General features: G+C 47.9%; 5 protein-coding genes across 5 annotated transcripts; 3 read left to right on the top strand and 2 right to left on the bottom strand.

Moving 5' to 3' along the window:
- Positions 1 to 105: 105 nt before the first annotated feature.
- Positions 106 to 315, top strand: CLUP02_11307 (uncharacterized protein; the record flags this gene model as incomplete). The annotated part of the gene is made up of 1 exon (XM_049290275.1): positions 106 to 315. The coding sequence occupies one exon, from the start codon at positions 106 to 108 to the stop codon at positions 313 to 315; it is 210 nt and encodes a 69-aa protein (XP_049147420.1).
- Positions 316 to 1,110: 795 nt separating this feature from the next.
- Positions 1,111 to 3,395, bottom strand: CLUP02_11306 (uncharacterized protein; the record flags this gene model as incomplete). The annotated part of the gene is made up of 2 exons (XM_049290274.1): positions 1,111 to 3,126; positions 3,342 to 3,395. The coding sequence occupies 2 exons, from the start codon at positions 3,393 to 3,395 to the stop codon at positions 1,111 to 1,113; spliced, it is 2,070 nt and encodes a 689-aa protein (XP_049147419.1).
- A 1,226-nt stretch (positions 3,396 to 4,621) lies between these two features.
- CLUP02_11305 (aldo/keto reductase) lies at positions 4,622 to 5,789 on the top strand (the record flags this gene model as incomplete). The annotated part of the gene is made up of 2 exons (XM_049290273.1): positions 4,622 to 4,957; positions 5,091 to 5,789. The coding sequence occupies 2 exons, from the start codon at positions 4,622 to 4,624 to the stop codon at positions 5,787 to 5,789; spliced, it is 1,035 nt and encodes a 344-aa protein (XP_049147418.1).
- Positions 5,790 to 7,220: 1,431 nt separating this feature from the next.
- CLUP02_11304 (uncharacterized protein) lies at positions 7,221 to 8,825 on the top strand (the record flags this gene model as incomplete). Its single annotated transcript, XM_049290272.1, has 1 exon — positions 7,221 to 8,825. One exon carries the CDS (start codon positions 7,221 to 7,223, stop codon positions 8,823 to 8,825), a length of 1,605 nt encoding a protein of 534 aa, XP_049147417.1.
- Positions 8,826 to 10,226: 1,401 nt separating this feature from the next.
- On the bottom strand, positions 10,227 to 10,830 carry CLUP02_11303 (uncharacterized protein; the record flags this gene model as incomplete). Its single annotated transcript, XM_049290271.1, has 2 exons — positions 10,227 to 10,589; positions 10,681 to 10,830. 2 exons carry the CDS (start codon positions 10,828 to 10,830, stop codon positions 10,227 to 10,229), a joined length of 513 nt encoding a protein of 170 aa, XP_049147416.1.
- Between the last annotated feature and the right edge of the window lie 3,616 nt (positions 10,831 to 14,446).

Below are 14,446 nucleotides of genomic sequence, written 5' to 3'. Positions count from 1 at the left end.
GACGCCATTCTCACTTAATCAAGCGATCTTACCTCTGGCAGCAACAACAGTTTCATCAATCGTATCGCTGAAAAGGGTTGTATTTTCTGGAAACCGTGGGAGTGTATGTTTATGAGCAGTGTCCGAAGGGCGATCTTTTGTTATTCCGCATCTGGGCTCCGGCGCACCGAAGTCGACCGGGGCGTACCCAAGATGTGGATGATGGCGTTGCACTGGCTGACTGACAGCACTACTAAGAGGGACGTCAGCCAGCCTCACGAAAGCCTCTTCGTTCACAACACAACCCGCAAAATCACAGCCACTGAGCCAGGCTGAGACGTTCAAGGCTGCTCTCAAATTCAAACGCACCCGGGCGTGAATAATGGCTGCCGCCCCCGTCCATCTCTGTCTTAACCGGCCGTCGTCAGATGACCGACAAGGACAGTCGGGTACCCCAGCCGTGTCCACTTTCTAGGCAGCATCAGCATCACTGATACCACAATGTGAGATAGTCGCCCTGTGACGAGTAAATATTGTTTCTTCTTCTTCTCACGCCCATGTGATTGCATGCGTGGGGAATCTTTCTTGGTCGTTTGTGCGGTTCTCCATCGATCAAGTCCGCTAGACACTACACACAAAAGACTCCGAGACCTAGATCTCATGCAGAGTCGCAATGGCCACTCACACCCCTCCCCCCCATCGCCCCTTCTCTCCAACATACATCTTCGGACCTCCATCTCCGCCCTCGCTCCTCGCCTCGCCAACGTTCAAACGCCAGTCCAAAGTGTAATCAAAATCGCGACGAATAACAATAAACAAGTTAGCCTGCTTTGCCTGCCCGATCCTGCCCTATCCTGCCTGAGCCACCAAAAAGACACCAGCGAATCCTGAACCCCTTTTGAATTTTTGGAAATGCAAAAAAGCCCGCCCATCCAACAACAACCATGCTTCCGCGTTGACAAGTCGAGATGTGGTCTCGTATCGTCTCACGGACGGAAACGTTGTCTGGATCTGACAAAGATCAACCTCCCAAATAGGGAAGTTTTCGTAGAATAGAGACCAACGCCCCTTGAAATCTCTCCATCTTACAACTTATGCGACCGGTGATTGCTCGAGATACGTGGCATGTAGTCACATGCCAATACCGATCCCGATACCGCCCATACCAACATCCATGGGCTCCAGGCCGCTGCCGTCGCCCGGCAGGTCACGATCCTCTTCCATCATCTCGATGAGGTTGTCGAGATTCTCGTCCAGATTCTCCGCGTCAGCTGGGGGCAGGCACTTGCGCAGGAGCCGGCGGTACTTGTCAATGTTCTCGCCCGTGCCAACCATGCTGAGCGCCTCGACGTAGTCAGACTCTGACTGTCTCTGCTCCGAGAGCATGGCCTGCAGCTGCCGCGCCAGCTCGAGTCGGTCCTCATACGAGGCCTCGTTGGCATCGCCGTTGAGCATGTTAATCTCCTGGTCCACGGCCTGCTGTACATGCAGGCGGTTCTGATGCGTGATGAGGGACATGACTTGATGCTTGGCGCGGTTGGCCTCGCTGATGATTTGCGCTGCGCCGTCGTCTGCTTCGAGCTGGGCCTCAAGCTCGGCCATGTGCTGGTGTACAGCGGCGAGCTCAGCTTGGGTATTGGAGAGAATACGACGGGCTTCCTTCTCCGCCTGATCCTTTTCGCGGAGTTCCTCGTCGTAACTTCCCGCGAGATCTTGGAACTTTTCAATAATGAGCGGTGTGATGCGCGACTGTACCGTATTTGCGGCCTCTGAGTTGAAGGATGACAGGCCGAGCTTCTTGCTCGTTGTCATACGTTCAGGCACCGCGTCACGGAAAGAAACGTGGCGCTGAGAATCGGGCGCAAAGGGCGACGATGACCGTTGAGGGCCGCGCTCCTTCTTTGTGGCGTTGAGTTGGGCGATAAGGTCTTCCGCCCGCACACCTTCGTTATTAGGAATGCTGGTGGAGGCCTGCCGCCCGAGGAGTGCCCTGATGCATTTCCTCGCGTTGCGTTCTGCCGCCAGGTGAAGGGCAGTATTGCCTTGCTCATCTTGCGCATCGATGAGCTGCTGCACATAGGCAGGTTCATGCGTTTCTTGTAGTTTGTTCAGGATATTATCCAAGTAATATCTTGAACACGAGTGGCTGACAACCCGGCCATTCTTCATTACTGCGGCATGATGGATCACCGTGCTCCCTGTCGCATCCCGCGCATCGACAGTCTCGAAAAGCTCCTTCATCACCTGAGGGAACGTTTGCTTTTCGTAGCAGTTGGTGAAATGCACAGCCCGCATGAAGGGAGTCTCCCCCCTTACATTCTGCACATTCAGGCTGGCGCCGAAGCGCCGAAGCTGCTTTATGACGTCCACGTCGCCCATGGCCGATGCCCAGTGAAGCGCCGTGTGCTCCTCCGAGTCGATGATCCAATTCGGTTGGAAATTTGGCGGCGGCTCAGGCCGGTATGCTGGCTTCTCATTCCTAGAGAGGAGGAAGTAGTCGAGAAGCTCGTCTCCGTAAACGGAGTGCTGCTGCTGTGTCAAGTCCTGGATGGCCTCTTCCCTCTTCCTCTTCCTGTGGCCCGACTGGTGGGACATGTCATAGCGGTCATCTTCACCCATGTATGAGGCGGAGGCAACGGTCAAGTTGTCAGGGGTATCATCGTCATTCATCATCGAGTCGCCGACCTCGTACTCTTCTGGCGGCGGCGCGCCTTGCATCTGGTTGGCAGGGGGCTGGGATTGTTGTGGTGCTTGCTGCTGCTGTTGTTGGAAGTTCGTGGCGGGCCATTTGGGCACTGCGGGTTTCTTTGGTGCTTTCGGCTTGCTCGTGTGTCGCGGGGCTGGGGGCGGACTCTGTTCGCCTGGGGTGTACTCGAAGATGAGCCGCAGGCGGTCATAGATGTTGTTTCGCTGGGCGAGGGCGACGCCCTTGTCGAGAGGGATCCATGTGCCCTGGTACTTTCCATATCCACCCTGGATCTTCTCGTGCTTTTCTTTTTGTACTTCTCGCTCAAGAATACGTGTTCGGGCGGGCTTGTCGAAGCCAGCGGCCTTTAGGATGTGCGTTGCATTGATCCAGTCATCTTGGCGGCGTCGCATGACATGTTCCTTGAGGTCATCTCCGAATTGAAACTCGTAGACTGGAATCTAGAAGATCATTCAATTAGTTACGGGCCCAATTGCGGAGGAAATCTGGATGCGAAGTATCATGGGTCGTCTCTGGGCCAACCCCGATGATTGAGGCCATCCCCTTTCCCAAAAGGAAATAAGCGCCCAGCCTGATGCCGTTGAATAACAGTATGTTGGGATTCGCGGGAGTCAAGCAGCGATTTTGCCAAGTCTGCAAGAAAAAAGTGACTTACACCACTGTATGTGGCGCTGTAAACGCCGGGTTGCGCATTGCCCTTATTAACCATCGTCGCCGACCTGGAGCAAGGGACAGGCCCTGCGGACTTCTCGTATTAAGATCAGGAGGCACGTTGGCAGTGTTTTTGGTCTATTCGACGTGAGAGAGAGCGATATCGTGGATGGGGCGGGTGGGAGCACTTGGTGTGGCGTTTCGTTCGGGGTGTGAGTGGTAGTTGTGGAGGCGAAGGGTCGATGAGGCTCGGGGTTGAGGACCAGTATCACGGAAATTTCACCAGGTTTGGAGTGGATGCACTTTGGTGGTTTGAAGGAAAGGGCACGTCGACGACGCGAGACGCGCCTTCTTTAGATTACCTTTTACGCGAAAGAGCACTTTAGCCAAGCGGCTACGCGCGCGAAAGAGAAGGGCCCGAGCGTCAACACGGGGCTGTGGGGCTCTCCTTCTTTCTTTGGATGAATAAATGAGTGGCCGAGAGCGCTTCAAAGCGAGTTACCGGGGTCACGTGTCTCTCTCTTTCATCGGTGGTCTGAGCTTCCACGGTATTGTCACCAAAGGCCCAGCGCTCCTTCCATCCCAATATTCGTCTCTTTGAAGTCTCCATAGGAACGAGCAGTTGCCAACAAGATATTGCTCTTACCGGCTTTACTCGCACAGCTTACCGCCAGCCGACAAGAATGCAACCTTTGTGCGATACATCTCAAAGCTTCATTTTCTTGCAGAGAAGAGATCACCGCCTTCATACAACAGCGTAGGAGTTATCGGACTTATCAGAACAAACAACGCCAGGGAAGGCCGGAGTGTTTGCCAATAGACCCCCAAGAAATGAATGTTTGCCATAGCTTCAACATGTAACTGGCTGACTCCTATCCGATTACGGGGGGGTTTCGGCATGGTAAAGTTACAGCTCTACCGCCAGGTCGCCATTAGTAATCCCTCTCACTGGCCGCACCGGCGCCGTGACGTCTTCAGATGTCGCACGTATCTCACCTACCCCGCCAAGATGGTGGGGTCCATGGCATTCTGACTCCTATGAAGCCCACTTCGAAGCAGCTTGTCGAGCCTATCTGATCACGACATCGCTTCGAGAACGCAAATTATTGGCATTCTCGCGATATCCCCGTACCGGACCAAAGAGTTATATAAATATCTCGACGCTTCCCATTTCCCAGACACGTCTAAAGGTTTGTGCGTCTTTCTCAAAATAGTTATCCCCGGCGTTTAGCTCCTCTCCACCTTGCCTTACTCGTCTTACTCAAGGATCCCCCAGCTTTCACCATGCCTCTCATCGCTTCAAACCCCAAGAACCGCATCATCCTGGGTCTCATGACCTTCGGACCTGATGAGTCCGCCGGTGCCCGAATTACCGATCTCGAGACGTACAACAAGGCTCTCGATGTTTTCCAGGCTCGCGGTTACAACGAGGTCGATACAGCCCGAGTGTATGTGGGCAGGAAGCAAGAGGCCTTTACTCGTGAGGCCAAGTGGAAGGAGAGGGGTTTGACGCTCGCCACCAAGGTCCAATATCCCGGACAGCCTGGCGATCATGCCGGGGACAAGGTGATTGAGTCTGTCGAGACTAGCTTGAAGGAGCTCGGCACCGATTCCGTCGATGTGAGTGAACATGAAAGGGCCATCTAGTCAGGGGTTAAGCTAATTATACGTTGATAGATCTTGTACCTCCATGCTGCGGTACGAACTATGTTCCTGAGTATGGTCTCGGATAGTGACTAATAGTGGCTCACAGGATCGTGCAACCCCATTCGCAGAGACGCTTGAGGCTCTGGATAAGCTCCACAAGCAAGGCAAGTTCGTGAGGCTAGGCCTCAGCAACTTTACCGCGTTTGAGGTGGCCGAAGTGGTCTTAACAGCCAAGTACAACGGTTGGGTCCGGCCGACGATATACCAGGGCATGTACAATGTCATCACGCGCAGCATCGAGCCCGAGCTGATCCCGGCTCTGCGCCGTTACGGACTCGACCTCGTCGTGTACAACCCCATTGCTGGCGGTCTGTTTTCGGGCAAGATCAAGTCAAAGGACATCGTTCCGACGGAGGGCCGCTTCTCGGACAACCACGGCACGGGAGGCAACTACCGCAAGCGCTACTTCCGCGAGAGCACGTTCAAGGCGCTTCAGATCATCGAACAGGCGGTGGAGGAGCACGGGCTGACCATGATTGAGACGGCGCTGCGCTGGACGGTGCACCACTCGGGTCTCAAGACCGGGGACGCCGGTAACGACGGCATTATCATTGGCATCTCGAGCGTGCAGCAGCTTGAGGATAACCTCAACCAGCTCGAAAAGGGTCCTCTCCCCAAGGCAGTGGTTGATGCGCTCGATCAGGCGTGGGCTGTTTCCAAGGCGGACACGACCAACTACTGGCACCTGGACCTCGAGTACAAGTACAACACCCGGGAGAAGCTGTTCGGCGAAGGGGCCAAGTGATCGGGCTCAAGTCCGATGAGCGGGCAGAATTCTGATGCGAGGTTGAAAGAATTGCCGTGGTAAATACGGGCAAAGTTTGATTCTTTGTAGTCTTTGTGGTAGTAATGGGCAAATGGTCGTATCAGATGTCAGAATCGAGGCACATGAATGTACCCTGTTCTTGAAGCGATCTCTGGCGCGGGATGTGAGGGTGTGCTTTAGTCGGTGTGGCAGCTGGGACCAATGCCAGACTTTCCAGTCATGCGACGCCATGCGTGATGGCGTCAGGCTGGAGGATGGAACATGGGGCGAGGGGAAATGCCGTTTTGAGGCCCTCTTCTCTTTACCCTCCTTCGGTTGGTGGTAAGCGTGGCAGGGTGGTTCAAGTTGTATGCATACCGCCGCAGTGGTGCAGCTATGATAGCCGGGCAAACGCTAAGATATGTTAGAGGCTGACCTCACCAGAGTTATCAGACGCAGGTGACAGGCTTGTCGTTCTGCTCCTGACCGCAACTTGTGACGTGCGTGAGAATTGGCGGAAGGGTGTGGTATCTGGGTACTTGATTTGGTACAACGGTAGGGCAGAGACGACGGTGCGCAAGATAGTCGCGACCAGACGAGATGTCTAACCTCTGGTTCGGATACCATAGGTACCTAGTATTATCAAGGACGGACAACGGTGTGAGAGCGATAGCGACGGAGAGGCTGCGTAAGTTTGGAGGGCTGAGTGTTGGAGGTGTTGCGTGTGCAGCATTGCAGGAGACCGAGGAGAGTGGGGGGGAAATATGGGGGGAAGACCCCTTCCGCGCGAACCGCTCATGCCCGCCAATCTGGCCGGTGCCAAGTGGAAAGCAGCAAGTAAGCCAAGTTAGCTGTGTCTCGGCGGCGTAGGGATGGCCCTATCAAAAGTCACCTTGCTGGGTCATGGATATGTCACTCGTCACCACCACGGGGCGATGAAGATACCTCGTGAGTACGGGATACGGTACCAAAGAGACAGCAAGTATCCGTACGCACCCCATTGTAAAGCGAAAGTGTCTAAGGAAGGTATTGCATTCCCACAATCCCGTATGCCCGTCCGCCGCATTTTCCTGCATCCCGTCCCGAGGCCTGGGTTTGGCAACTTCCATGCGCCAGTTTACTGTAGTATCCACTCTCCACTCCTACCAAAGCGAAAAAAGTGTCCAACTGTACAGATCCATTCCCGACAAGCACTCGACTCGCATACTGCGTCAACTGCGTACCCCTTCCTTACTCGAGCCAACTTGCAGCTTTCTGCCTGTGCAGCAATTGGTTTCCCCGTTCAAGTCACTCCTTCACTTGATTAGCCTTTCTCTGTGTACCTTACCATTACTCTTTCTCGGTCTCTCTTATCTCTTTCTCTCAGACTCTCGCTATTATCTCCTGGTGTCCCCCCCCCTTCCCATTCTTACGTTCCTTTTATCCCTTCTTATGCCTCCCAGACTCAACACAGGGCCGGATGGAACCCTCAACCTCCCCCATTTGCGACACGATCATTCCCATAACCCTCCCTTGAGCGCAACCACATGCGATTCCAACATTTCAGATTATATCGGTAGTGGTACCAGCAGCCCTGGACGGAGCCCCGGGCTCGACCAGCGCCTGGCCGAATTTGATGCATTGCGATCCGCCGACGACGACTACTTCAAACACGATTACGACGACCAAGACGACGAAATGGACAGCCAACGTCCCCCCCTCCTTCGAAATCACAACTCTCGCTCCGGGCAACCTCTTCTAAACGCAAAGGACGACGAAGATGACGACCACCGCGGCAGGAGCTATTCCACTCGCTCCCGAGGAGCCAGCCCCTTGCTGACCCCGAGTCGACCGGCCTTCTCTCGAGGTTCGACCATGCGAGCCCACTCTCCCTCGACCATCACAGCGAACGCTCGAAGAAAATACATCATTGCGGCCTTCGTCCTGCTTATCAGCTTAGTATCCTTCGTCATCCAGACCGAGTTGTCGGCATACATCCAGCAGGAACTGCACTGGGACAAGGCTTACTGCATGCTCTACCTGACCCATGGCTCCTGGGTGATGCTGTGGCCTGTCCAGCTGCTGTTCCTGCGATTCAATAAGCGCAAAGTCTCTTGGGCATCCTTCTGGCGACGACACACTGAGCTGCTTCACACCACCGCCATCATGGTCCAGAGACAGGACCTCGACTATGCGCGACCCAGCCCGCAGCCCCGCGTCTCCCCGTGGACTTATATCGTCAAGACCACGGCCTTCGTTACGTCTGCTCTGACTATTGGTGGCTTGAGCTGGTATGTCGCTGTGAACTTGACAACTCCCTCCGATTTGACGGCCATCTACAACTGCTCTGCTTTCTTCGCCTACGTCTTTTCAGTTCCGCTGCTGAAGGAGCCTTTACGCCTCGACAAGTCTCTTGCCGTCATTGTGGCCATTGCTGGTGTCTTGATCGTCGCATACGGTGACACTAGTCCCGGCGAGGATGATGCCGCTCATCAGCAGGCGGCCGGGAACCGTGTCACTGGCAACCTGATCATCGGTGTTGGATCCGTCCTCTACGGTCTCTACGAGGTCCTTTACAAGCGATATGCTTGCCCGCCTGAAGGCTGTAGCCCTAATCGCGGCATGATCTTCGCCAACACATTCGGTTCCTGCATCGGTCTCTTCACGCTTACGGTGCTGTGGATTCCGCTTCCCATTCTGCACTGGACTGGTATTGAGAAATTTGACTTGCCGACGGGATACACGGCTTGGATGCTTTTCTGCAGTGTCGTTATGAATGCGACTTTTGCCGGCAGCTTCCTGGTCTTGATCAGCCTGACGAGCCCTGTTTTGTCCAGTGTCGCCAGTCTGCTGACAATCTTCATCGTTGCCATTACCGACTGGCTGCGCACTGGCGAGCCACTCAGCGCTGCAGCTCTCATCGGCGGTGTCATGATTATGATCGCATTCGGCATGTTGAGCTGGAGTACATGGCGAGAGATGACCGAAGCCGAAGCGCACAAGGCAGTCGACCTCACCGATAGCGGCGATGATAGTGAAAGGGAACGCGAGGACTAGGCGATTGCATCATTGGTGTCGGCGCAACACCAAACGGCGTTTGGGGAAACACGGGTTTTATCTCTTTTTTGTCTTCAACATGAGTGTTGGCATCATTACATTGGGGTCGGCGGATAACTCTGGGCATTGGATTACAACAGCATGGTCGCGACAGACTTTGAGCTGTCGCAGCGGACGGAAGAAGGAGGAAAAGAAATGGCCACGGCCATTGGTTTACTGTTTGATTCACTGCATCCGGGGAGCTTGACCCCGCTATCTGCTATTCGCTTCGTTTCTTGTCATTGTTTACTACTCTTTCTTCGGCATAGACGATATCGGTTTCGGGGTCCATGAGACACAGACCCCTTGTTAGAAAAGCAGCGAGATACAAGTTGTTGACAGCTGCTGGGTGGCCTTTCAAATGCGATGCGAATTTGCTGCGCTGCAGCACAACTCCTCAAGACAAGCTTGTTCCTAACTCTTAACCTTTATCGCAGTCCCATCGTTGTCGGCCGCCATCCTAATCTTCTAGATCCGTCTTCGAGTCCCTCCATCCTCTTTCCCTCCCTACCGCCCTTCCACAAGTCCCCGAATCCGTTATACTCTTGGCATCCCGTAAAGGCCAGGTAAGTCACACAAAATTGTGTAAAAGACTTACTTCAAAAAATTGGTTGATTTGAAACAGGGGGAAGGACTCCACGTTGGGTATTAGACCAAGCTCCACGTAGGATCCTTGTAGTTGGCCACTCACGATGATTTTAGGTCGGGGCGACGTAATGTCTGGCGAGATGTTGATCTTCTGCGCTTGACCCCTTATATGTCCGCTTGAAAGCCCGGGAATGGGACCTGATGATTGTTTGCTTGCTCCTCTTGATGGAGAAGGTGAGTTTGAATGCAGTGACTGGAATCGCTGGGTTGGGTGGAGGGAGTGCCGAGGAGATGGGAGGTATGTGGGTCTAGGTTGAGGTTAGCTTAGCCTCCTGAGTTGCCAAGTCTATATACTTATTACCATGTTATCAACGCGGCTCTATCACTTTGTGCTGAAGTTGCAGGAACGCGGACGCGGAGTCATTTAATCTGTGTTGATATGTGCAGAACTCGGTCGCAATGGATAAGTCGCCTATGTCGGATAGAACGGCCGGTAGCTTCGATCTCTTTGACCTCACGAATGGAGGTGGAGGGGCGGGAAGCTGAGGTGTAGATGTGGCTTTCAACGGTCATCGCGGGGGCTAAGCAGACGTCCCAGTCAAGCAGCGGGGCCTTTACATGACCGATGATAACATGAACCCTACGAGGCACATCTTCTCTGCCCCATTCGTGAGCAATCGAAGTCTGCTTGTCCCAGATCGAGGATCCGAGAAGCTCTCACTGAAAGTTGGCAATGCAGAACAAATCATTTCATAGTCTGACTCTCCCTCAGGGTCAGGTTTTCGGGGATACCCTCCATCTCAGACCCTTTTTCCTGAGCAACATGGCCAACGGGGCTGCGAACAACATAATTAGTGAAAATATGCCAAAGCTCCAGCCCAAGCCCGTGGCGTTTGTCAAGGGTTGCTGAGCCGCGATGGCAGCGCCCGCTCCAATGCACCGTACAAGATTGTACGACGCCTGGACTGTTGCTGATGCTTTGGGGTTCAAGTCCGTCAGAAGGGTGCCGCAAACCTGAAGGCGATGAGTTAAGAACTGTGAAACGTGGTAGTTGACTCGGAAATTTGCACTGACTGTGAATATACTCGAAGTGGTGGCACCGCCGATGAATTGCATCACCAAAGGAACGGCAATGTGCTGGTATGGTCAATAAGGCCCTAGTTTCGGGAGGTCGCCAGCTGGGGGCACCTTACCCAAGCCGGAGACCAGTCTGTGATGTACTACATACCGATTCTTGCATGAGACTCACTCCATAGCCTGCGGTGGTAACTGAGCTTAGAGCAACTAGCATGTAGATCCCCGCAAGCCGTGCCTCTTCGATTGGAAAGTCCGATATGTCATCACCTCGACGATATCGGCTGTCTCGTCCTTGCCTCATGGATACCCTCTGGATGTTTTTGTCTAGAAGTTTGCCTGCCAACCCGTCAGTCAAGGTGATGTTCAAGTCGTGCTGTACAAGGATGAGGCGTCCATGTACTACGGACCTGTCGTATATGACGCTATCGCACCTCCTACCCCTGAAGGTAGGTAAATGAGCCCTGCTTCTAGATAATTCAACTTGTAGACATCAATGCATTGGGCTGACAGTGAGCTTTGCAATGTCATCTTGACTGCATAGGTTATAGAACCTATCAGGATGACGCTGAAGTTGCCTTTGGAAAACAACATCGCAACGCACTTGAAGGGGTTGGGGATGTGGTATTGTTGGATTAGAAGTCTAATTCGACCGCGGCATACAGCCGACTGCGCAGGGGCCAATTAGGGGCCCTATTTACGATTATCGTAGCTAGCCTAACCTACGGTTAGAACCTCTTTTTTATACCTATTACGCAAATATTTATATAGTTTAATTAATCTTTTTATTAATTACGGTTCGAACTAACTACCCTATAATAGGGATACTAACACTAATTAGTAGTTAAATTCTATTATTATAAATCGGTAAGGTATTTTATTACGTAAAAAAGACGACTTTTTAATACTATATAAGATAGGAGATTCGTACTAATTAACCTTATAGAAGTAGATAAAAAAGGAGGTAATTCTCGAATACCGTACGGAATTAAGTAATCGTAGCCCTTTTTTATTTACGAGAGGTCGACGTTTATTATATTAAACTACGTTAATTAATAGAACTACTTAAGTAATTAGTATTTTACTATCGCCCCGAGTAGCTTTTTTATTAAACGACTTTTTTATAGCCGGCCTATAATTAGAAATTAACTAATTAAATTAATAAAAGGAAATACTTACGTAATAACTACTTACTTAATTAATTAGCATAACGAACGAGCTTAATAATATAATATAAAAAAGTACTATATAATTAAAAAAGGGGATCTCTAAATATAAATATTCTTATTTAGTAGCGAAGGTAACTTTATAAAAGTTATTAAATTAAGAGATTTATAGTATATAGAAAAGTTTATTATTACGAGGATCTTACGGGTACGACCTTAAGCCCGCGATTTAAATGACCTCTTCGTAGCTCTTTTAACTACCCCCCGGGTATTACTTAGGAATATAATATAAGGGACGGTTTAATAAAAAAAAAAGGGATTTAGAGGTCCTAATAGTATCAAGTTAAGAGTATTACGGATCTCGGAAATTAATTTAAGAAGAAGGTAGCTACCCTAAAGTAGTCCTATAACCTCTCGCTAGAGTTATTATTAACTTAAGAAAAGGTTAAAAAGATAAGGATCTAAGGGAAAAAGAAAAGAATTTTTTAAAAAGCTATTAAAAGGCTTCTTTTTATACTAGCTCCCGGCGCGAAATTACTAATTTTAAAAAATTAACTAAGTAATAAAAGGGATCGCTAGTAAGCGATAATTACCTAACTATAAGTAAGTTACGAAAAAGACTGCTTAAAAAATATAAAATAGGGTACTAAGAGGCCGTAAAAGATAAGACTTTTAAAGTATTTAACCCTACTGCGTATGAGTAATAAGTAAGTATTTTTAATAAGTCCTTAAAATTTATAATTTTATAAGAAGGAGGGCTTAACTTCGTTAACCGTACTTAATAGCCTATACGGTTCTTAATAGCTTATATAGCTCTTTTATAAGCCGCCCGGCGTCTATTTTTAACTATTTTTATAAAATATTACTTTAGAAAAAGTAGGTTAGGGAAGGAAGCTATTTAAAGATTATAAAGAGTACGAGGTTTAAGAGGCTAGAAGTATATAAAATAATAGAAATCGGTAATTAATAAAGATCCTAAGACTAATTACTATATCTTCTTATAGTAATATAAACGTCTGCCGCTACTATTATTAAAAAGAATTACTAAAACCTATCCTTTTATACTAAATAAAAAGGAGGATTTTAATAAATACGATAGCTAGCGATTTAAAAGGGTAGTAGTAATTATTAAAAATAATAAAAATAAGAGTAGTAGCGAGACGGCGAGAAGAAGTAGGAATTTCTTAGACCTTAATAAATTCGTTAGGTAGTAAAAGCACAGATTTACTATAACTAGCGCGCAAATTAAATATATCCCTATTAAGATTAAATATACTAGCGACCGCTAATATAGGTATAAGCTAAAGTACGACCCTTAGCGAATTAAAGTAAAAAAAGAGAGGATAAAACCCGATCTTAAATAGAATCCTAATCCCTTATAAATAAGTAAATATTAACCCGGACTATTAGGGGACGTAGATATATAAAATCGTAAATTAGCCTAATAGTAAATGAATTAATATAGTATTAATTTATTTAACTAAGGTTTAAAAAAAAAGGGGCTATAGGGGTAACCCTTATTTTACGAAATTATAAACGACCTTAGTTACTAACTAGATAAATAGTTCGTGAGTATAAGCTTAGGAATTGCGAAAGTAGTTAATAAATTCCTTTATAAGCGAGGGGTATTACTAGCGTAATTATAATTACGAGAGCTATATAAAATATTAGTAGTGATAATTATAAAAGAGGAATTCGTATTATAGAACTAAGTATAAGTTAATAGAGCGTATAATCGTTTTAACGAATTTAAAAAAAAGGTAAACGACCTAGATTTCCTCTTTATAATTACTAATAAAAATCTATTATCGTAAAAGGATATACTGGGGTAAAATATAGTATTAGAAGTACGATAATTAATAATTTTACTTATTTTAATTTATAACTTATTACCGCTATTAATACGAAATTCGGCGCTAATTAACTAATAAAAAAAGAGGTAGACGACCCGAAGTTATTAATAATACGTAGTAACGCAGGGATTATATATAGATATTAAAAATCTAGTAGTAAATATAAGGTAATTTATAGATTTTAAAAAGATCTTTTTAAAAGAGAAATTATATTTTAGGGGGAAGTATAAGGTTTTATAAAAAACCCTAACGATATTTTATAATTATTATAAAAAAGTTAGAATTAGGGAATACTAGTACTATTCGGTAATTAATATCGTACTCGTAAGTAAAGCCTCTAATTATTACTATAAAGCGGTGCGTAATTTTAATTAAAACGACTTTTTTAATATAATTAACGTAATCCGAAGCCGCTTCGAGACTTATAATAAGAACTTAGAGCTCCTATCTAAGCTACGAGCGATTTCTTTTATATTTATAGCTAGGATAATAAAGGGTAAATTACGAGTAGAGATCCTCGAAGAGCTTATTAATTAAATTAATAAGCTAGTAAAAACCTAGCTAAATAAGGGGATAAACGAGTAGAAAGTCGGATATTTTTATATTATAATTTAGCGTATATTAAAAGTAAAAATTACCTTATACTAAGTACTTAAAGACTACGAGACGCTCTACTCGAGGCTAAGATTTAGTTTTAATATTAAAACGAGAATGCTACGCTAAACTTATTTTTAAGCGTACGACGGCCCTTATTAATAATATTAGGTTAATTAAACGTATAATAAGAAAAGAAAAGAGGCTAAATATAGTAATTATTAATAAAGAGGCTTAGATTTATTAAATAAGTAGAGATTTAACTTATAAGTAGGGTAATAAAAGAAGTAATACTATATTTATAAAA

This window comes from Colletotrichum lupini, chromosome 5, assembly GCF_023278565.1.
Source record: "Colletotrichum lupini chromosome 5, complete sequence".
In the NCBI taxonomy this organism is placed as follows: domain Eukaryota; kingdom Fungi; phylum Ascomycota; class Sordariomycetes; order Glomerellales; family Glomerellaceae; genus Colletotrichum; species Colletotrichum lupini.
The sequence above is the reverse complement of the archived record's forward strand: the minus strand, read 5'-3'. Positions and strand labels throughout refer to the sequence as shown.